The sequence below is a fragment of the Adiantum capillus-veneris genome, chromosome 17 (assembly GCF_014529385.1).
Source record: "Adiantum capillus-veneris isolate H3 chromosome 17, ASM1452938v2, whole genome shotgun sequence".
Classification (NCBI taxonomy): Eukaryota; Viridiplantae; Streptophyta; class Polypodiopsida; order Polypodiales; family Pteridaceae; genus Adiantum; species Adiantum capillus-veneris.
In genome coordinates, this window is record NC_140947.1 from 117337245 (window position 1) to 117360457 (window position 23213).

The 23213-nt window shown below is 41.8% G+C and overlaps 1 protein-coding gene across 2 annotated transcripts in view; it reads right to left on the reverse strand.

The window, feature by feature from the left end:
* The window catches only part of LOC147437949 (uncharacterized), a 28079-nt gene extending 15882 nt beyond the window's left edge, over nucleotides 1-12197 (reverse strand). The window contains exons 1-11 of one of the 2 annotated variants that reach the window (XM_086487341.1): nucleotides 12040-12197; nucleotides 11156-11510; nucleotides 10601-10769; nucleotides 10412-10461; nucleotides 10212-10304; nucleotides 10042-10130; nucleotides 5711-5789; nucleotides 4632-4714; nucleotides 4255-4333; nucleotides 3559-4171; nucleotides 3301-3384 (exon numbers count right to left, since the gene is read on the reverse strand). In XM_086487341.1, coding sequence (XP_086343467.1) covers nucleotides 3301-3384; nucleotides 3559-4171; nucleotides 4255-4333; nucleotides 4632-4714; nucleotides 5711-5789; nucleotides 10042-10130; nucleotides 10212-10304; nucleotides 10412-10461; nucleotides 10601-10769; nucleotides 11156-11510; nucleotides 12040-12071 — 1726 coding nt within the window. In that variant the 5' untranslated portion in view covers nucleotides 12072-12197. Of the gene's footprint in view, nucleotides 1-3300; nucleotides 3385-3558; nucleotides 4172-4254; nucleotides 4334-4631; nucleotides 4715-5710; nucleotides 5790-10041; nucleotides 10131-10211; nucleotides 10305-10411; nucleotides 10462-10600; nucleotides 10770-11155; nucleotides 11511-11625; nucleotides 12014-12039 lie in introns of those variants that run through there. The other variant, XM_086487342.1, reaches the window with a different exon arrangement.
* Between the last annotated feature and the right edge of the window lie 11016 nt (nucleotides 12198-23213).

Genomic DNA, 23213 nt, shown 5'->3' on the forward strand with positions numbered 1-23213 from the left:
TTGGAAGTGCCATCTTGCTCTATCTACTCTTTGGTAGGACCAGTATGCTTTCAAAAAAGCACACGCATGAAGCTTTGATACCACTGTAACAAGGGACGCACACCACATGCCAACGGAAAAGAATAGATTGCACACTTTTAGCACTTCAAACTGAAAGAGAGAGAAAGAGAGTGCACGGCACACGAGGCAGGAGGTGGCAGAGTTCTACCCCGAGAGCACACTGGCCCCAAACGTTGGCGCCCCTTTCGGTATTTCTTTATATTGCTTGAACTCAGTACAATGTCGATACTCGCACTCTACACCTTCACCCGGAAGAGTGCCAGAGACTAAGCCCTTTGCACATATTTAAAGGCCCTTGGCCTATGAAAAGCAATTACATGAAAAGCATCAAACTCAAAAGCATTTGGTCTTAAAAAGCTCTAGCGCCAAAAAGCTGCCACCGCAAAACAGGGAGTTTCGTACAATTGCCATGTCAACAATCCAATGTAAAATGCAGAAAGTCCGTACAGCTTGCCACGTCATCAACGTAAATTGCGGGTGTCAATACAACTACCATGTCATCACCTTTTTCACAAGCTTTAGGTCCCTTGGGCCCCATCGAACAAGGCCACATAAGTTGGTGGAAACATCCTTAAAAATAGGCCACTTGGCAAGACTCTGTAAGTGGGTAAAACTTCTTTTGCTGCTTCTGCTTCTTCACTTAGGGTTTAGGCTCCTCGGCCAAAATCTGTAGATTGGCTCCGTTCTTCAGTGGCTTGACACGTCAGCAGTTTGTGACACAAGTCCTATTTATAGGAGTTCATAACCAAAGGGCCATTGGTGAGAACATCCTTAAAAATCGACCACTCGGCAAGACTCTGTAAGTGGGTAAAACTTCTTTTGCTGCTTCTACTTCTTCACTTAGGGTTTAGGCTCCTCGGCCAAAATCTATAGGTTTGCTCCATTCTTCAGTGGCTTGACACGTCAGCAGTTTGTGACACAAGTCCTATTTATAGGAGTTCATAACCAAAGGGCCAGGTTCACACTAGCAAGACATAACTACATGCGCCCATCCTGATGTCTGGGGACGTAACAAAAAGCATCCATTCCGATCATGTAGCTAGTTGTAAACGTGTTACCTCTCAAATTCCAACCAACTTTGTGATATTAAGCATTCCTCACCAATTGTCACAAGGCGGAGACCACATGCCAATAGAAAAGAACAGACTGAGCAAGCTTTTAACACTTCAATAACAATTGAACTGAGAGAGAGAGAGAGAGAGAGAGACGACACGCGACATGGAGTGGTGGAATTCCACCCCAGAGAGTATTGGCCCCAAACCTTGGCGCCCCTTTCGGTATTTCTTTATATTGCATCAACACAGTACAAGCCGGTACTCGAGACTCTGCACCTTCGTACCGAAGCATGCCAGAGAATGAGCCCTAGCCTCATATTTAAAGACCCTTGGCTTGAAAAGCAATTACAGTAAAAAGCCTTAAACTTAAAAGCTTCTGGTCCAAAAGCAAAGCTAAAAAGCTGTCAGCATAAATCATGGAAATCCGTACAGCCTGCCACGTCATCATGCCAGCACAATTTTTGGAAATCTGCCCTTAGGGTTAGGGTTAGGGTTTCTGCAGTTTAAGGGTTTCTGGCAGCAGAATTAGGGTTTGCAGGTTTTAGGGTTAGGGTTTCCAGAATTAGGGTTTCTGCACTTTTAGGGTTTAGGCCCCTCGGCCACATCTGTAAGTTGACTCCATTCTTTAGGCTTTGACACGTCAGCAGTTTATTACACCAATAGTTTCATTGGTTGCACTACTATTAATTCAGCTGTATTTGATTGATAGGAAATTTATTATTGTCCGACTCGAAAAGTGTTTCCTTTGTTCATGGAGTTGTGACACAAGAGAACGCAGCTAAGTTAGGCAGGGCAAGCACAAGCGCAAGTGAAGGCAAGCAAGCAAGGGCAGGGTACACCCCGCTACGGGATCGCCTCCTCTCCTATCTCTCTTTCGCGCACTAAAAATATATATCTCGTATAAGAAACACCACAACCGCACATAACTCAAGGTGAAAATATGTGTGATGTTAAACAAGTTGACTACAAGGTAGCCCCCAGGTTGACCAAGTCTAGTAGATCAAAATGAAACAATTTCGCAAGAATAGGCAGTGTTGCTCATATCTCGTCATGAGGCCCCATAAGGGCAGCTGATCCATCTTCGAACTAGATAGCATACTGTATGAAGATCTGGTATGGAGAACCCAGTTAGAGGGAGAGGGAGGAGGAGGTTGCTACTGTGAGATTGTTTGCTCTTCACTTGAGAGAAATAATCTTATGATCCATGATTATTTTGATGCTCCAATGACAATCAAAATGCTCTTACTTGTCCTTTGAGACTTCGAATTAAGCTTGCAAAAAAAATTCTCCATATGCCATAATGAAGGTAAGCTTGCAAGGGCAGGGCACACTCCGCTACGGGATCACCTCCTCTCCTATCTCTCTCTTTCGGGCGCTAGAAATATATCTCTCGTATAAGAAACACCACAAATAGCTCAAGGTGAACATACACGTGATGCTAAACAAGCTGACTGCAAGGTAGCCCCCTCCATCAAAGCCAAAGTAATAAGACCAATACCTGCGTTGACCAAGTCTAGTAGATCAAAATGAAACAATTTCGCAAGAATCTTCCAAAGAGGCATAGTGTTGCTCAGATCTCATCATGAGGCCCCATAAGGGCAGCTGATCCATCTTCAAACTATATAGCATACTGTCTGATTCTGGTATGGGACCCAGTTAGAAGGAGAGCGAGGAGGAGCTTGCTACAGTGAGATTGTTTGCTCTTCACTTGAGAGAAATAATCTTATGATCCACGAGTATTTTGATGCTCCAATGACAATCAAAATGCTCTTACTTGCCCTTTGGGACTAAGAATTAAGTTCCAAAACTTCTAAAAATTCTCCATATGCCATAAGACAACAATGCCCTATATGCTACTCACAGAGGCACTACTGCAGATGGCACATACCTGCACAATTTAGGAGCGCCTAGGAGTCCCAATATAGAGAGAGGTGATAAACCTAGCACTAGAAATGGCAATTAGGCTGCCCAACAAATGTGAAGGAAATTAAAATTTCAACTTGAAGCACAAATTCCTTCTAGCAATCCTTAGCCACTGAAAATCTCCTACCAGCCAAGACATCAAAATGTGCAGATTTTTGCTACTTGATCTCAATGAAACAACATCAATACTCAACCAATCCAGTTAGGAGTTAACCACTTGAAGCATGATCAACTTTCAGATATCTAGCAACGACTAATTTACCTGCATGTGTGCTCTGTGACCTGCCAGCTTCATCAAAGTGTCTGTCTCTCAGTTCCTGTGAGAAGTCACTATTCCGATCAGAGCCTGTGAACAATCAAGTAAACCAGTTAATTGGCAACTTGTCAAGACTCAAAACAGGAAATACAGACAGGATTGTGCAAAGAAATGTAACAAAGGATGACGACAAAGCAACAGTCCTGACAACTGAATCAAAGGACTCACTGAAAACAAAAAAGCCAGTAACGTAGCAGGACTAACCATCTTCATCCGAACGAGACTCCTCAGAAGGACTTTGAGATTCCCTGACATAATCTGTTGTTGCTGACATTGGGCTAATCTTCATGCCTGGTTTTGAAACACCACTCTTCTCTGCTTGAGGAGAAAGGAAGTTGGTGGCCTCTTTTGCAGCTTTTGCATTGTCAACAAACTTTACACTTTTAATAGGGTTCTTGGTGTGGCTGCTAAATTCCTCAGCCTTAATGTATGGTGCTAAAACCTCTGTATCACCCTTGTAATGATGTAAATCCTTAGACTTACTCGTGTTTGAACTAGGCAGCGTAATTTTCAGCCTTTTGATGACACCACTCCCTCCACTTGTGTCAACTTCCTCCATGACACGCTTTTGAGACTCGACGTTGGTGAAAGGCTTACCATCCTGGTCTTTCCCTTTCACAGTCAACAGTTTGGCTGTCTTCTTTGACAGATTTGCTTCTGAATCCTTGTGCTCATCCTCATCATCAGAGGGGCAGAGCTTCATGTTCTCATCCTTCGAAGGGAGCCCTGCAGCAGCCTGATTTTCAAGTATCAAATCTCTATCTGCTGCATCTCTCCTCCTCCATAGTTCTTCAACTGCATCATTTGTCCCTTTGACCTAAGAAGCAGAGGCAAAACCCTCAATTTTTTTCCACGTGACTCTGTAACTAAATAACACTAAGTGCAAAGCAAGAAAAGTACTTTGTAACAATCCCCACGGCAAGCAGCGCATGTGTAATGGAGATTGTTGTCTAGCTGGAATTCATAATATTTTTCATCACTGCACAAAGTCCAATAATAAAGTCGTTCAACCACTTTCACTCAAAGACATGAAGAAGATCTTCAACGTGGGATTGTTGGGCCAAAAGCAAAATGATAATTGAGTCAACCATAATTCAGCTGAGCTTTGAAGGCCATTCATTTGGCTCAGTTACAAAAACTTCAAGACACGCATTCGCTAATACCATACTGTTTTTGGGAATGCCGTGATGTTAAAAACAAGTTTCAAAATTACATACAACCAGCCCATAAATTTAACCTCAGTAACTCTTGGGCATTAACATTGAAGTTATTGGTACCTTATATTATCACAACGTGCATGGACCCAATGCTCACAATTGTCACAACAAACCATTGGAGATGCTTCCGAATCTCGGTATACCTGCAATAATGCCCACAACAAAAGAAAGGCCGCACTGATCAGCTACAAGAGCCTAAAAGAACTTTTAGTAGCACAAGTATCATCAAAGGCCGCACTAATCAGCTACAATAGCCTAAAATAACTTTTAGTAGCACAAGTATCATCAAAGGCTCCGAATGCTTTTAAGTGTAGAAGTGAAAGTTTCATCTAGCAAAGTTGGTACCGTAGTAGTTTTCCAACAGACCCTGACCAAAAAACTGTTTTGTAAAGAAGTCATTGGAAACAATTGAAACAATTCATTGATCTCAGATCTCCCTCTTTAAATGTTTTTAATACATAGAACTTCAAATATTGATTTACATTTGTGCTTCTAAGCTCTATATAATACTGAACTGAAACACTAGGTCTAAATTGAGACCTTTGTGTCGCTGTTAGGAAAACTGCCATGGAAATTTCACTTATTGAAAAAAACATGTTACTTAAAATGATTTTTGCATCTCAATAGTGGAACCAGGTTTGTTTTGATTGGTGGCTTTAAGAGTACTTATTATTAAGTAATGCAGGAACATTCACCCTTAATGAAAAGTGCAAGTTAGAAACTCATCATAGTCATTCACAAAATGATATAATCATCAGCCCCATCATGCATAATATTGACAAAACAGTAAAACATACTACTAGCATTGTGGATTTAAACTGGTATCAAAATATGCTTCCACCCACACACTCTTGATACACACATGACTATACAAAGATCTGCGTCCTAAGTTTCTCTCATCACCCCAAAAATGCAAGGAAGATTCGCCCATACTTAAACCTAGCACTAAACAAAACAAGTAGAATGCATTCAATGATCAAATCGACCAAAAGAAAACTACTGTTATTTCAAAATCAGACAATCAAACTTGCATCAAAACAAAAAGGAGACAGTTTGCCTCCTCTATACACTGCTATAAACAAATGCCGACCTAAAGGCAAGTCAGTTTGCAACAGAACTAGAACCAGACGAGTACTTGCCTTCAAACAGATAGAGCAGTACTTCCCCTTAATGAAGAGTCTTCCACAAGCATCACACATAGTATACTCAAGAAACCACCTGCGATCGCAAAAATGTTGATGTCAATTAGTTGAAGATTATATATACAAATGAGCATACACACACATATGGGCATACCTACATGCGTACATCCAAAAATACAGGCATACATGCGCACACTATATGATAATACAGGTGTGGATCAACAAGTTCATATAAACCCAGGCTTCTATCTATTTATACATAGATGTGCGCACACATCTTTGGTGAGCAGAAGCATACAACAATACCAAAAATATGAAATTGATTAAATCATTAACTAGAAGCGTGTATGTGTGTGTGTGTGTGTGTGTGTGTGTGTGTGTGTGTGTGAGAGAGAGAGAGAGAGAGAGAGAGAGGGGAGACGGAGCAACTGAGCTAGCAGCCTATTAGGGACCAGAAGATGGGGTGTCCCCAAGTTTCCCCCAAACAAAAATATCTTCTTAATTACTAAGAAGGAAAATATTTACAAGCATATACACAAGAGACGTGGAGCACGGTTCACAATACTCCGCCTAGAGTTATTGAAGTCTTGTTGAGAGGCCTATTTTTTAAGTAGTTCTCACCAACTTATAAGACCTTGTCCGATGGGGGCCAAGTGACCTGAAGACTATAACTAAAGCAGGACCAACACACACACACACAACAGCCTGGCGTAAAAAACATCATGATGGGGCAGTTGTACGGACGCCCGTGATTTACATTGATGACGTGGAAGTCTATACGGACTTCCGCGAATTGCGCTAGCAATTGATGACGTGGCAAAAAGTACGGATAGCCCCTCTAGAGCTAGCTTCTGGGACCGTACGTTTTTAGAACTTGAAGCTTTTCATGTAAACTGCTTTTAGAGGCCAAGGGCCTTTAAATATGACCCATGTACTCTCACTCTGGCATTCTACCCACAAGAGATGTAGAGCTGAGCCATAGGAGTTGTATCTTGTTGATGCAATATAAAAGAAATACAGAAAGGTGCGCCAGGGTTTGGGGCCAATGCTCTCTTGGGGTGGAACTCCGCCACTCCCTGTCTCGTGTGTCGTGCATCTTTTTCAGTTCATTTGTTATTTGAAGTGCTTAAAGTTGTTCAATCTGTTCTTTTCCGTTGGCACGTGGTGCCCATCCCGTTACATCAGCTCACTCTCCGGCATAGCCACAGAAGTTGTACCCAATTGAAGCAATATAAAGAAATACCAAAAGGGGCGCCATCGTTTGGGGCCATTTCATTCTGAGCGTGGAACTCTACCGCTCCGTGTCTCCTGTGGATTCTCTCTTTCTTCCTGTTGAGCTGTTTGAAGTGCTAAATGTCTATCTCAGTCTATTCTTTCAATTGGCACGTGGTGTCCGTCCGATTACAGCACCACTAGGAAGCTAACTAAGTAGAAACTTGAGTACCCAAGTCTTGAAACTCTTCCACCTTTTTACTTAATGGGAATAGTCTAAAACTAAACAACTTGGAAAGACCTTACTTGTAAATTTTCTTGTGCAACACAAAATTAGAGCATGGCAGCAAGAGGAGGACCGCACAAAGAGAGGGAGAGAGCCAAAGACACAAGAAGAAAGAAAGTGAGTTCTATTAGGGTGCTCTGAAGGCCAACATTTACATATAGGACCAATCAATACATTTATCGATTACATTCCACTCTAAGCATCGCACCGTAAAAGCACGTAACAAAAAAGGTGTGAGAAAAACAACTAACATGGTTCTAGAAAGCTCTTATGACTGACTCACAGGAGCTATCAAGTGAGAGAGAGAGAGAGAGAGAGAGAGAGAGAGAGAGGGGGGGGGGGGGGGGGGGGAGGGGGAACAAGCCCTAGCAGGCTACCTCTACACAAGAGAGATCTCGAACAATTGACACCCTATGTCTAATGGCCTACACGGGTGAGGCAAATAAGCAATCCCCCCTTCCCCCCCCCCCCCCCCCCCCCCCCCCACCCCATGTCACACCCAAAAAGTTTGTAGATACACCTTGATGAATCCACGACAAGCCTTAATTCACCTTTAAAGAAAAGTGCAAGGTATAGACTCATGGCAGTCATCATAAGATAAAATGACCATCAGCTCCATCATAAGTAGTATTGACCAAATACTATCACATCCCCACTAACGTCGCCAGTGTCCAATACTGAATAGAACTATGCTCCCACACACACACACACACACATGAGCATACATCAATACAAATATCTGCGTACTCAATTTCTGTCATAACTGTAGAGCTGCAAGGCAGACTTGGCCATAATGAAGCCTAGCACTAACAAAGCATTAAATAGGAAAAATTAGCGCAAAAACAAGGTACTTGAAAGTTGATAGAAGAGACGCACCAAAACGGAAGAGCCTAGCTTTTGAACTCCCCAATCAAATGGGACTAAATCAAGATGCCCAAGACCCAAACAAGAGAGACTATCCTCAAAAGGCCAAGCAAAGCCACAAAAAAGCCCTCACTACCTAGATCCATACATAAACCCAAGGAATGACAATCGTAAACTCTAACAACCCCTCCCAGATCCTCGATACATGCAAAAGTCCAAAGACCTAGAGACCATCGTAAGTAGTGCAGGTATCCGACAAGGCTAATTGCAATCAGTAGCGATTGCCTAAGCAACAAGTAGTAAATAGGCCGCTTTTGAAAGTAGTATTAGCAAGGCTCCAAGATAGACTTAACATGTCCACCAATCGCAAATGTGAAGCAAGGGGATCCAAGGACTCCTATCCATGTCCGCTAGATCCATGAAACCTATGTCAATTGTATGAGCCAAAGGATTCTTGCTATGACTCAATGGTTGGCATGGACCACCTTTCTCGGAGAGAGTCTGTGATTGGCACCATAAACAGAGTGCTTTGTTGCATCTTCGATCTCCTGCATGTTCCCTTGTCACTAAGCCTTCCACTGCACTTTGACACACATCGCATATCCTAATGCTGCAAAATCTGCCATCCTCACCAGGACAAGCAGCACCATCGATACCAAGTACTGGTGAAGTACTGCATTTGCATTTCTTGCATAGAGAATAGAGCCATCGACATTCGAACAAGAGACCAAACCTCCTCTCTAGAGTGTGAAATAGCATAATCATCGGCTAAGCAATGTATAGTGCATGAAAGTAGTTTGAAGCATTATCAAGAATCCCATTTGGATCCATGTATAAAATGTCTGCCGAGTCACGCAAAGCCTGAACCGAGCTCCGAACAGGGCGATCCCGAAAATGAACAAAGAAATCCTTTTTTATCATAACTTGGATATACATGTCGAACCGATGCGTGATAGAACCTAGTGTCAGCCTCATGCTCACCCAAAAAAGCATCACCTTGAAAATTCTCAAGACTCTACGAATACATCCCAGTCTGTGTTTATCTCCAAGTCATCAATAGCTATAAGTAGACGAGAGTGCAGAGCCTCTATCGGGACCAAGTTGAATGCACACACCTATGGGTTGCGTTCTACAAAACATGTGCAAGTCGTACAAACTAGAACTCCATGGCCTATACGCCTTGCAAGGGGCGACATATCATCGATAGCTATAAGTAGTCAACTGTGTAGGAAGCTGCCCATACCTTTGCTAGATTTGAGTTGAACAAACACATCATATCGCCACGTTCACATTGCCAGAAGCCAACATATTATAAGTGTCCTCTATCCAAGGATCAAAGATGAAACAACCCCTGGCTTGTCAGCTGCAATAGACGCAAAGATCTGGAAAGTTATTTTAGCTCTACTCAAGAAGCTGGACCAACTCCTTGAAGCTACTGCAATGGCATATATCAATATGCCACTGATTGCTTACTGAGATCGTCATAGATGACTAATGCGTGCATTCCATGATCTCTAAACAACAGGCGTATCCCCCTCCCAGGTCTTTGAGTGATACCTGAAATCCCCCTCTCAAGCTTCAATGTCATGTGGGATAAGTATCTGTGGGCAACTGTGCAGAAATCCTGCCCAAGACTACCAGTGTTAAGGACCACATTATTTGAAATAACCGGATTAAGCATCCAATCAAATACTTCCATACCACAAGTAGAAAAAAAACCTATTGTCTTGTCTTTCACCCATAACAAAAAGAGTCAATATAAACAAAGACCCTGCTTCTATAAGCAGGCCACACTATGCACTCAATTTCAGCCTGCAATGAGGTTTATCTACTGAAAGTATATCAAGGAGTCTAATTTTATAGTCAAATATAAAAGTTAAAAGTTGGAGGAGCGCATAGTCCTCTAGTTGCAAACAGATAATTCAGAAGATACAGCTATACAAACAACTGAATCTGACAGGGTTACCTTGAACTGACTCCACTTCCTGGAACCCGAGAACCACAACCATGGCACAAAGTATGTTTGGGACAGAGAAAAGGACCTTTTGGAACATGCTGTTGTCAATCGAAGGCATGTCCTGATCAGTATAAATGAAGACAATGAACTTTTTCCCATTAGAAAAAGAATGAAAAGACCTTAAGTGGTGGCTGCTGACAATAAGCATGAATTGCTCCGTCACATCTTTTACAAAACATGAGCTTGTTTGGCTCTCCTGTACGCCTACAAACCTAAGACATTGATTCACAAGCACAATAAAAGTTAAAAAATTCCGTTCACCAAAACAATATAAAACCTCTGAAAAAAAAAAAATCATAACGCAGAACGGATATTTCACCTCACAAATTCTACAAGCTCCACACACCCAAGATGACCAGTTGAACAGATCTGATGACAATATTCAGAGCAAATTAGTATACCCAAAGTCAAATTTATTCCATTGCCTCAGACATGCACTGCAAGCTCCTATTAAACTATGATCTAACCCTGATAAATGAAACACGAAAAGAGGGTTCTCAGTAATGACCCCTATTTCCAGCCCATCGTTTCAGACAATTTCTGTGGAACACCCTCTTGCAATTGGGGCAAGGCATCAGCCTCTCGGCTCTTCTACTGCCTGCAACTTCACTGTAGAAGCAAATTTCACAAGTGACTTGTCCACTCACGCCATTCATAGTTGCTCCTGATGCCATATGCTGAAAGAACCACCAGCCGGTCAAAATGCCAATTAGTGTACTGTGATTGCTAAACAAATACCACTCATAAACAATGACTCGATCTTTTTCTAAAGCGATGAAAGCTGGCTAAAGTAGATGTTTCTTAAAAGAACACAGCATGACAAAATTATCAAGTCGGCAGCCTTCCACTTAAATCCAACATTTCCCATTGGACAAACGCATTGAAACAAAACCTTCTGTGAAGAAGGGAGTCACCCTGAATTGACATTGACGATACAATATGCAGAGACCATTGTAAAGTTCTACAAAGCTAATCATTGAACATGAAAGATATAGTACTTCCTTTGTATAGTTTGTCTTTCACTCACTCTCACTCGCACCCATGTGTAAGGAAAGCATCTCACCCCAAATCTGGCTGCATCTGCAGCTTTCTTTGCCTGTTCAGCAAGGGCAGCAGCTTCTGCCACTGCGATAGCGGCCATGGTTGCCCTTTTGCGCATGACTGCCTTTTTGGAAATGGGTGTGTCCTCACCACTCTCCCCTCCAGCTTGGCCAGTCCCATACTTTCCCTTCTTGCCCTTAAGATCTTTAGCAAGGCGGGGAACCAAGACCTCCACAGTTTCCTCACCACCTGCAGCCAGAAAGGCTGGTTTTGCAAGCAGCTTTTCCAACTCCGTGACATCTTGCAGGAAAGAATCTCTGCCTTGACGGGTAACCAGGGGTGCCGGAGTGCCTGCAATGCAGAAGCATATCTTTCGGCTGCCAAAGAAACGCGGACAGCGGGGTCAGAAACATTCGTCGTTATAGCAACAATAATCAAAGACAAATGCTCCACAAGGACGTGCAGTGGACGACATGGAAAACAAGGTGAAACCTGCAGAAGGACATGCGAGCCTGTAGAAGGCACGCAGATGCAGAATGAAACAATGAAATACAAGAGGTGTGGCCATCCCGAAACACGAAGAGCTCCAATTACGCAGGCAATGCAAACGAAAGCGGTGAATCGGGAAGCCCCTGTGCGTGGGACGCTTCGTAAGACAGGAGAGGGAGGAGGCGAAATGACGAAACTTGCAAATCGAAGCATCAAAACTCGCGAAATCTACAAATTAGAGCACGGCGAGGTGAAGAGAGCCAGTGAACGCGAAGGCCAGAGCGATGACGGTAATAGGTGAAAGGCGAGTAAGGACTAAGGAGCAGCGATGGCGAGAAGACTACACACACAAACACTCAAAACAAACACATACACGCACAATCAAATTGAATGGAAGGAGGGAAGGAGAGGAGAGACCAGGTTATGGGGCACGCGACGTGAAATGCCATTTCTCTCTCAAATCCGGCAACAGCCCGTCCTCTCTCTGCTTTTGGGTTTCTTCTCTCTCCAAGAAGAAAGCCCAATTTAACACACCACACACATTCACTAGATGTCCCTATACACACAGAGTTGAAGGAAAAGCACCCTTGAGTTGCTTTCCTGTTCACACCCATCCTTATTTGGCCATGCTGATATAAAACAGCACCACGTTATCTTTGCCCTAACAGAGGAGAATACATCACATTGCTATAAACCTTGCTTATGATTCGAGGATCGCTATAGCAAAAACAGTGAGAGGTTCTTTTGTGCGCTATCTTTAATTAGACAGTTGCCTTAATTCCTTGTGTCACTTCTCCCATCAACAAGATGGTTTGCGGATGGCGTCTTTGTCTTATCTAAGTGACCTTAATGGTAAGATAGACATCTCATAGTTTTGTAATTGGACCTAGAGGATTGTTCTCTTGATCTCTTTTATGTGGTAAGTTACAAATGTTTTTTATACAAAGCAACCCCTTGGAATTTTGTCAATCTTATTCATACGTACCTAACCCATTGGATTGGATTTGTGTTCCATGTGATGCGAGTGAGAGAAATTTTACTTTGGGTGGTGTCAATAACTTACCTTTCTAAGCAAAAGGAGAGTATTTTGATTTGCAAAATCAAAAATCAAACCCTTGGATTGATGTAGCACCAAGCTTCTTGTGTAACATACTTGCGCTCAAGAATAAACACTTATGCCAATACCTCTACCATTTGGCACATAGATCTCTATCTTGCAAAGCTAGAAAGTGTTGTATTTACTTACTCTTGAAAATATTAAGCACACTGGCATGTCCTTTGAGGATGGTCAGTTATGTTTGTTCTTCTACCCAGTTGACCTTCATGCAGGCTCCACCCCTGCTTCTTCTTTGACCAGGTGGCCTTCCTTATGCAACCTCCATCCCCTGTCTACTCCCTTGTTTCTACCCATATGATTGATATCCTATTTGAGATTGTCTTACTCATCACATAGCGAGCTTGAAGCCCACTTGTGTAGGTGCCATCATAAAAGGTTGAGAGTGAAGACAAATACCAAGGCCCGAGGGGGAGAGAGAGAGAGAGAGAGAGAGAGAGAGAGAGAGAGAGAGAGAGAGCTCTCAAACATACCTCTTTAACAAAATATTGTGGGGCTAGCACGAACTAATGTGCTCTTCTCCACCCAGCCACCTCTTCTTTTACAGGGCTCCTAGCCGTTATCTTTAGGAGACCCCTGAGCTTAGCACATCCGTGTCCTCTTGGTCTAAGACCTTGTCCCACGCTACCTTTCTCCTCACATTTCCCCTTGAAGAATCTTTTTCCAAAAGCATCAATGCCTTATAATAAACCAATATTTGGGCTGACTTTCCACTCGTTAGCAAAGGTTGAATATTGTAAAACTGTTTGATTGCAATTAGACTGCTAGCTAAAAACTCAAAAGAGACTATCCTTTGGCCAAAAGGGATCTTTGGTTGGATGTCAAACTAATAGAAGAGTCTACCTCAAATGAAATGCCCTAAGTGATCAAACCTTATTGCTCCTACTCTTGAAGCAATTCCTTTTGAAAACATAGAATGCTTACATACCAGTGCACATCAATCAACAGTTGGACTTGCCTATGACACATAAAAATTTGGGTGTCGTGTGTTTAAGTCCACGAGTACATTTACTCTCCACATTTGGAGTAAAACCCAAACTGACGTTGTCCCTAAAAAGAAGAAGAGTCTGGTGTGGAGTGCCTCTACTAAACTAAACAAGATCCCCAAAAATTCGCCTAGTGTGGAGTGCCTCTACTAAACTAAACAGGATCCCCAAAACTCTAACTCTACGATTTAATGGATTAACATCTTTACTCTTAAAGAGTCAATGCCCATACTACTTATACAATACTTTGTAGTTTAGAAAACAAATTGTGACCCTTCAAATGATCGAGCTAACCCAAAGTGTACACTCTAGTGTAGAACTACTCACTTACATAATCTTATGAGATATCATGTGTTTAGGGCCTTTTAGACAAAATGCCATTTTGAGCTCTCTGTTTTCAAGTCTCCTCTAAGCTCTACTTTGTGAAACCAACTTCCATCCATGGGTTTTACTGCTGATGTTGGTAATTTAGGGATATTTGTACCTTTAGCTTCTCCTATCTTTGATCTCTTTTATTTTTCTATATGTGTATATGTTGAAAAGTGTGATGGAATGTGCATGAGTATGTGCTCATGACAACTGTAGGGCCAAGGGTCACATCTGAAACCAAGCTCAGGGGTTGCCTATAAAAGGGGCAAGAGGCTGGGAGGAGAGTAGATTTTCACAACCCAAGGCCTCACCGTGATATCAAAGCTATTTTTGGAGAGAAATGGGTCTAGTCTATTTTGAGGCTTGCATGTCCATGCTAGCCATGATGGAATGTGCATGAATATGTGCTCATGACAACTATAAGGCCAAGGGTTACACCTGAAACCAAGCTCAAGGATTACTTATAAAAGGGGCAAGAGGTTGGGAGGAGAGTAGATTTTCACAACCCAAGGCCCTATTTTTGGAGAGAAATGGGTGTGGTCTATTTTGAGGCTTGCATGTCCATGCTAGCCATGGATAAGATGAAGGAGAAATTAGTCGAAGCAAGCACAGGCATGAGCACTTGTGGAGAGAGGCAGGTCAAAATGGACCATCACCAAATTTCCTTCGGCTAAGCTCTGCAGATTTGCGTTGTCGTGTGGAGCAAAAAACGTTTCTTGCACATCCCCTTTCTGCCTTTGGTTAAAAAGATCGATACAAAAGCCAAAGCATAAGATGTATATCTCGATCTCTATGAGAAAGTTAAATAAACTGCGCAACCCTGATTGTGAAGTTGCAAATCCTTTCTTGAATGGAGAGCATCCTTACTCTCAAAAGTTGATATCTAAAACTCAATCATCATAACCTAAGGTTGAGGCCTACATTATCACACCAAAATAGTCTAAATTTGTAGCCCTTTCCTTGAAAGGAGACGTCAACCCCAATCATGGCAAAGATCAGGTCAAGTCATAGTAGAGTGTCAAAAGTTCTTTGATATTGAACAAGCATCTATACATCTTTGTAATCAATTGGCTTTACGTAGACATGAATTCATAGGGAAAATTGTTTCATAAACCATATCAACAAGATCACATCCAATAAACTCAAAGTTAGTGGGGTAGTTGATCTCCACTAACTTTGAGGTGTATGCAATGTAGTTGCAGAGAAGAACAAACAACAACGCCCTATTCTTGCAAGCACTTTGGCAACTATAAAATCCTTCAGCCGTGTAATAGGCCAAGAAAAAAAATGGGTAAGGAATGAACTAGGACCGAGAGTATAGGACTTTGATTGTAAGGAAACTTTGCTGGAATAAAATTTAGTACCATGTAGCAAATAAACAACAAGCCCTAGGCCATCCATTTCATTCTAGAATAGAATTGGCAAATTCAAACACAATCTACAACGACTTTATCACATTTTCATAAAGATCATATGAATGATTTGTGGTAGGGTATTATATCAACAAGAATTTCAGCATAATCGACACTCTAACAATGATAAGAGCACGGTCATTCAAGATATCTACTCATGGTCTACAAAAGCTCCATGACTGAATATTATCTCCACAAGGCTTCCTTATGGTAAATCAAGTGGTCAAGAAGAGGTCTTGCTATACCAATTTGTCATTGTTTAGTTCCTAAAATAGATAGGTTATAATGTCTTCGATGAAGGGTGCCTCACATTACTATATTAGCATCTTCAATAAGATAGTATGATGTAGTATATAAGTCGGTACGTTGTGATCACTTGTGCTACATGGCATCAAAAGTCTACGAGCATCACGAACACACCTTATCATGATTGGCAAATTTTGCATGGATCAAATTTTTATGTTAACACAAGTAATGATTAGCAAAGCATATCAAAACTTGATTTTGCATACCAAGTCCATAACATCAAATTGGAATTCTTACCTTTTGTTCATGCAACAAGAATATGGTTTTAGTTACACCTTTTGTAACATTAGTTATTCACCACTCGTCCAAGTGTACAATAGAGACCAAATAGATTAACGTGTGATATAAGTTTTACTATGAGTAGCTCATAGTCCATTTTTCACAACTTGTAAGAAGGTTAAACCTTGAAATACACACCCCAAAACTCTACATTTCTACATGCATCAAAATACACTGCAAAGATATATTTTTCCCATTTTATCCTCAAAGTTATTGATACAACATGCTCTACTTGGCCACATAAACATCCCATGAATGTGTAACTGGTATATGACCAAAGACAAGCTAATGGCGGTAGATGTCCAACTAAAGTGGATACAACAAGTTAGCTACTCATCGCGTAAAATCCAAAGCACAAACAAAATTTGTCATTACTAGGTAACACTCAAGCTTATTTGTCAAGCTAAGGTTGCTACCTTATGAACACCTTGTCACATTTCTTATGTTTTGCAATGCAAGAAAACCCACAAACACCTCATTATATGCTTGAGTCAAGGCTCGTGACCATTGCCAGTAGCCTATGAGACTCGCCATTGTGAATTGTTTCGGTAATGCTTTTTTCCCTTCATCATGTTTATTGATTATAACACATGTTTCACCCATAAAATTTGAGCCTGACCTTATTGACCATGTTGTAGCAACTCCATGTTTTACCATGTGAAAAAATAGAATGATAATTGGGTCCGAAAATCTTATCATTAGATGGGTCAAACGAAGCTAACCTGCATTAATTATCTCCTCAAGTTTATGTTTAAGGGTCACCACTTTAGGAGTGTGTGTTTACTACTTGGCAACCAAAAAGTGTGTGTGTGTGTGTGAGGCAAACAAAATTTTGTGGTTAGGTTGACTAGAGCCCTCCCCCATCCAAGTAGGGGTGTGTCCTTCTTAACTTGTAACCATGATGCATGTGTACGTGTGTTGAATTTATAAACCTTCCCTGCATGAACCATATAGAACAATGCTTCAAGGGCTAAATCAAACTATACATGTAGAAAACTTTGCTACTTTTATTGTTTCAATTTGGCTAGAAGCAGTATGATTTATGTCTGAAGACACCTCACAAAACAATCTTATAAAATTACAAAGGAAGAGGTTCTTTCTAGGAAAGGTCCAGTTGATCTTAACAAGTGTAGGGACTAGTTGTTACCTTCAACTATACAAACTTCATGGTTAGACATCAATTGTAGCTAGAGTTTATTGTAAGTGTTCGGATCAAGAGTTGTTCTTATCCATGTAGCACGTAGAACTCGAGAGAAACTTTAAAAAAACAAACCCTTAGGATCTATAACATTATCCACGTTACACATATAGAACCTTCAAAAATCCAACCCTTAGAATCTCAAATGCTAGTAAATGTATATATGTATGTAGAATGGAAATGGCCTATGAAATTTGAGAGTAGCGGAATTAGGAAATTAGATAAAGTACTTTTGTGAGATTACTTTGTGAGCATAGCGGGTGAACTTAATTGATGACAGCAACATAAACATGGTACTTAGTTAACTTGGCATGAACAATACTTTTGCAAGAGGAGAGAGTTTAGAGAACATGACAACCGTTGAGGACCGGATTTATGCGGAGCCGGTCCCCCCTCCAATAGAAATTTGTATTATAGTTTCTCCCATCAAGAGAGACTTGGTACAATACAATCTTTGTGTTCCTTGTGACCTAGGTGATGCAATGAAGATGGAATGCTTCATGCATCACGAGCATAACATAAAATTTGTAGAAAGCATTAACTATCCCAAGGCTCGGTCCCAAGGCCTCAAACACCTTCGAAGGTGGAGAGAGCTAGCGGGGAATGAGGGTAGGGAAGAGAAAGAAGAAACATTCCATAGGAGAAAGAAATAGTTCCTCACTTATCATCACTCTTCTTGCTAGTATACATAATAATAGCATAGTAATGAAGGTGGAGAAGATGGCAAGCTTAAGCATTGAAGCATGGCTCTTGGTTGGATTTGCATTCCATAGCCAAGACTGTTGGTGTAGGCACTCAACTTCTCAACGAGCTTGGAGGAGGAGGTGGAGTTCCTCTACTTTCATCGAGTGAGAGTCAATGAAAAAAATGAGTGTGTGAGAGGTGTATACCCCCCAAGCATACCCCTTGCTTGCTTTCGGCGAGCCCCTTTTTTTGCTCAAGCATCGAGCTCATTGGACCCCTCTCCCCCTAACAAATCACATGCACCATGCATTTCAAGCGCATGGGTAGTCTTTGGACAAGTGTCCTCCTTACCCCTTTGAAAGAGAGAACTTGAAAATATATAGATATTTGTTGAATTGAACTAGAAGCTCATTGGATCCCTCTTTAGCCTAGCCATAGGATTCAAGCACACCATGTGGCTAAGCATAGGGAGAGTCTGACATATGTCCATGTGACCCTTGAGAAAGGGGGTGCCCTTTGGGTGAGTGGGAGGTTAAGTCAAAAATTCCCCTAACTTTGGGGCTTTCTCGCTCCTTTGTAGGGTCTCTTTTTGACTCAAGCACCTTACCCCCCATGCATGGGAAACTTCTCAAGCACCTTCCTCATCAAGCATGACAAGCACCTCAAGTCCCTTAGTCATCAAGCATGTCAAGCACCTCAAGCACCTTAGTCAGCAAGCACGACAAGCCCTCGAGCTCAGGTTTGGGTCCCACCTCAATCTCAGCCCTAGCTTGCCTAAGTTTTAACACTAACCATTGGAGGTCTTTAATGAAGCTAACCCTAAGGTCTTTTAAGTTCCATTAGCTAGCCTTGCTCTTTGACAAACCATCTCTCAGTTGGACCCCTTTACCATTGGTCCTGTGTTGAGATAGATCTGTAAGTACATGTCTATATTCTAATCCTTGTTCCCGTTTATTATCCCACACTAAATTATCAGTTTAATATGAGAAAGTTATTTGGGTTGGTTAGATATTAGACTTTATGACATTAGCTCTCTCTTGAAATCATAGTCATCCTCGACTATGAGGTAGAAGAGATAAAGCCTTAGTCATTAGTCAAGTTTTCTTAGCGGGTAGAGGTTCCCTTTTTACCCTACGCCCTATGACATCATTCCAAGATGGATGAGTAATCCATTTGGTGCTTGGGAGACATAGCTGTCGCAAGCATGTTTGCTCTTTAGTCCATTTCATTCTCCCAAATAGAGTGACAAATTCTATTTGGTGTTTGAGAGACGTCGTCATCACAAACATGATTATAAGTATGCATACTACTTAAATTGGTGCACAATAAAAAAGAGAATTAGTCTTATAAGACAAAAACATTGATCATTTAAAAGAAACATGTACGTTTGCTTACTCTAATGTAGCATTGTAAGCATTGACAAGGTTCATACTATCCTTAAGTTGTATTCCTTGCATCCATCTAGCATCTTCAAAAGGATAATTATTGAACTTAATAAGATACCGTCGGATAATCTTACCGTGTCGTAGTACCTTGTCTTCATGGCGAAGGATAGCTTCGGGTTGTAACACCTCTTCTTGGTCTTTGATTTCAGGAGGGTCTTCAATAATTGGTTCACTTAGTGGCTCTCCTTTGTAGGGCTTAAGTAGGCTCACATGAAAAGCATTGTGTATGAGCCAATGGTTGGGCAACTTGAGTTGATAATCCATCTCATTGATTGGCTTCAAAATTTGAAAAGGACCATAGTATCTTTTTGCTAGTTTAGCATAATTCTTTTGATGGCCTGTAGGATTTTTGCCCGTCGTTTTCCTCAATCTAGCCTTGGAAAACTTAAGTAAGACCCAATCATTTTCTTTGAACGTTAAGGCCCTTATGTGCTTGTCAGCAGCAGCTTTTTGCCTTTGTTGAGAGATGGATATAGCCTCCTTAATCTTTTGAAAAGATTCTTGTAAGTCACGGTTATACTCATCGGCACCGAAGATCTTCCCATGTACTTTAAGTAGCAAGGGACTTTTAGGTCTTCCCTCGATGATTTCAAAAGGTGCTTTTCCCATAGAAATATGTACGGTATTATTGTATGCATACTCTACAAGAGGTAAGTACTTTTCCCATTGTGAGCGTTGATCTACTGCAATAACATAAGTCTTTAGTAGATCAAGTATCGTAAAATTGGCTATCTCATTTTGGCCATCCGTTTGTGGGTGATAGGCCGAAGAGAAATTCAATCTTGTTCCTAGATTTTCAAAGAGACCTTTCCAAAAATTACTGGTCATTCTAGGATCTCTATCTAACACAATGGATGTTGGCAATCCATGGTGTTTGAAAATCTGTGATATGAAGAGACTTGCCATTTGGTGTGCCTTAATACTCTTTTTGACAGGAATAAAATGTGCTTGCTTGCTACACTCGTCGGCTATTGTCCATATTCCTGTATTCCCATGGATAGACTTGGGTAATCCAAAGTTAAAATCCATGGATACACTCTCCTATGGTGAATTAGGGATTGGCAATGGCTGAAGTAGTCCAGGTTGCTTCCCTCTATCATACTTAGTCTTTTGGCATACCACACATTTTGAAACATACTCTTGTATATCCAGTTTCATGGTAGGCCAATAGAAGTACGTCTCTACTCCTCAAAGAGTAGGTTAAATGCCTCTATGCCCCGCATAGGAGGAGCATGGGATTCATACATGACTTTCTAACGAAGGGAGTGGATAACACATAGCCTATTGCCATCGAGAAGATAACCATCTTGCAAGGTAAATTGTTCCTCTTTCTTCCCCAAAGCAAGGTTGACATCATGTCTTTAAAGTTGGGGTCAATAGCATACTCATCTATCATAGAAGATAGATCATTGTGAGTTGCTATAGACACCGCATTAACTTTTGGTCGTCGTGAAAGTGCATCGGCCACTTGATTGTGCTTACCCGTAATGTGAGCAATATGAAAATTAAATTGTGAAAGAAAATTATTCCACCTTATTTTTTGTCGGAAAGCTTTGTTTGCATCATGAAGTACTTGAGACTTTGATGGTCGGTTCGCAAAATAAATAAAGTCCCCAATAGATAGTGCTTCCATGTGTCTAGGGCATGTAGAATAGCTAAAAGCTCTTTCTCATAAATGTCCAAGGCCCATTCATCCGTATTGAGCCTTCAGCTCTCATATGCTTGTTGGGGTATAAAGCCCAATGTGGTCGCCCAAGTAAGTGGGCGGGCCGCCAGGTATGTACACATATTCTTTTGTAAAAACCTAATAAAAACTCACTATGCTCTACACATTACAGTAGAGCGAGTTCACCATATCGTCGTGCTCTTCTTCTCGCACTCTCTCTCGCGTCGCACTTCCGCTCGTACTCCTTCAACTGGTATCAGAGCTCAGATCGAGGCTCGGGGCAGCACTGCAGGAGGCTAGAGTCGCCAACTCAGATTGGAGTGAAATCCGACAGGCGAAGACACGGCCCCAAATCTGGTGGATAGCCTCGAAGGGCTTGGTGTTGTCAGAATTTCATTCTGAGGTCATCTCGGCCACCGTTCGGCTTCGACAAAGGTCTACGCAGGCCATTTTCGACTACGTGGTCTCGGCGGGTGCAGATCCGACGCTGCAAATTTGGGGTTTTCGGCCTACGACTGCAGGTGCTGAGGATATCGACACTCCCAGAGTGTTGATTTGTGGCTGTCTACACATCGAAGGATGGCTCACAGTTCTTGGAGGCGTGTCACATACGACACGGGCGCATCTACACACAGACTGTAGGCGACATCCACTAGTTCATCAGGTAGCTTGTGTTTGCTGCTTGATATTCCAGATTTCATCCTGACATTGCAAGTACTTCCACATGGGATGTATTGTCACAGATGATGTATGTTTGTTGAGGGTTTGCTGGCTGTGAGTCACGCAGCAAACAACCGCCGCAGCGGTTACAGCATATAGTGGAAAATTTGTGGATGTATGACTTTGTGGGAAGTCTATGTACTGTCAGATTTACTGCAGCCTTTGTTGAGGGTCGAGTGAGGTTTTATTGAGCTGGGGGATTCTCGAATGTTGAGATCCTTTCGGTGATACATGTCTTGGAGCGATCCCTCGAGCACCCTTAGATAGGCAGCTAGGATGTATTGACTGTGAGTTAGACAGTTGGGATTGCATCTTTGCTTTACTGCCGTTGAGGCATTGTCATAGTCTATGCTTACAAGACAGTGACAGCACAGTGAGAGACAGTACAGGTGCAGAACAGGTTTACCCGCAGCTTACAGTGTCAGAGAGACAGTGTTTTTTGAGGTGTTTTTGGTCTGTTTTTAGTACACCAGAGCCATTTTACAAAGGAGACTCTGCCAAAATTTCTGCAGAATCTGAAGCTTTCTTGGTTCATTTGACGGGATGATATTGGTTCAGAGGTCAGTTTATAGGGGAAACTCTGCCGAATTTTTCCCAGAAAAGTAAACTACTATGAAGCATAGCTATGGCTGGATCATAGGACACTGCTCTTTACAATATCGAGAAGCTGGATGGAACCAGTTTCCCATTGTGGAAGAAGCAGATTTGGCATGTGTTGGTACAAAAGAAGCAGATAAAACCTATAAAGCTCAAGGGGATAAAACCAGAAGATATGGACGAAGATGAATGGAGCAAAATGGATGAATTGGCACTTTCTACCATTATGCTGACTTTGGCAGAAAGCATTTACTTCAATGTAGCAGACGAGATGTCGGCTTATCAAGCATGGTTAAAGCTGAGTGATCTTTATGAGAAGCAGAGTGCAGCTTCACAAGTATACTGGCTTAAGAAGCTTGTTGACTTGAAGATGAAAGAAGGGACACCTATGTCCAATCATCTGAATGAATTCAACACAATCTATAGTCAGTTGTCAGCTCAAGGTGTCAAGTTTGATGAACCTGTTAGAGCTATGTTCCTGTTGATCACATTGCCGGAAAGTTGGGACACTTTTCGCATAGCTTTGAGTAATTCTGCACCTCCAGATGGTTTGAACATAGCAGGTGTAGAAGGAAGTCTGCTTACTGAAGAAACCAATAGAAAGACAATGGACAAAGGCAAAGGAACAGCCTTAGTTGTCAGGGGAAGGACCAAAGAAAAGTACAAAGGTGGAAAGAGGAATCAGTCTCGTAGCAAGTCCCGCAGTGCTAAAGGCAAGACATAGAATGCTACCATTGTGGCAAGAAGGGTCACATGAAAAGAGACTGCAGAGAATGGAAAGCACAAAAAGGCAAAGAGAAAGTTGAAGACCATGG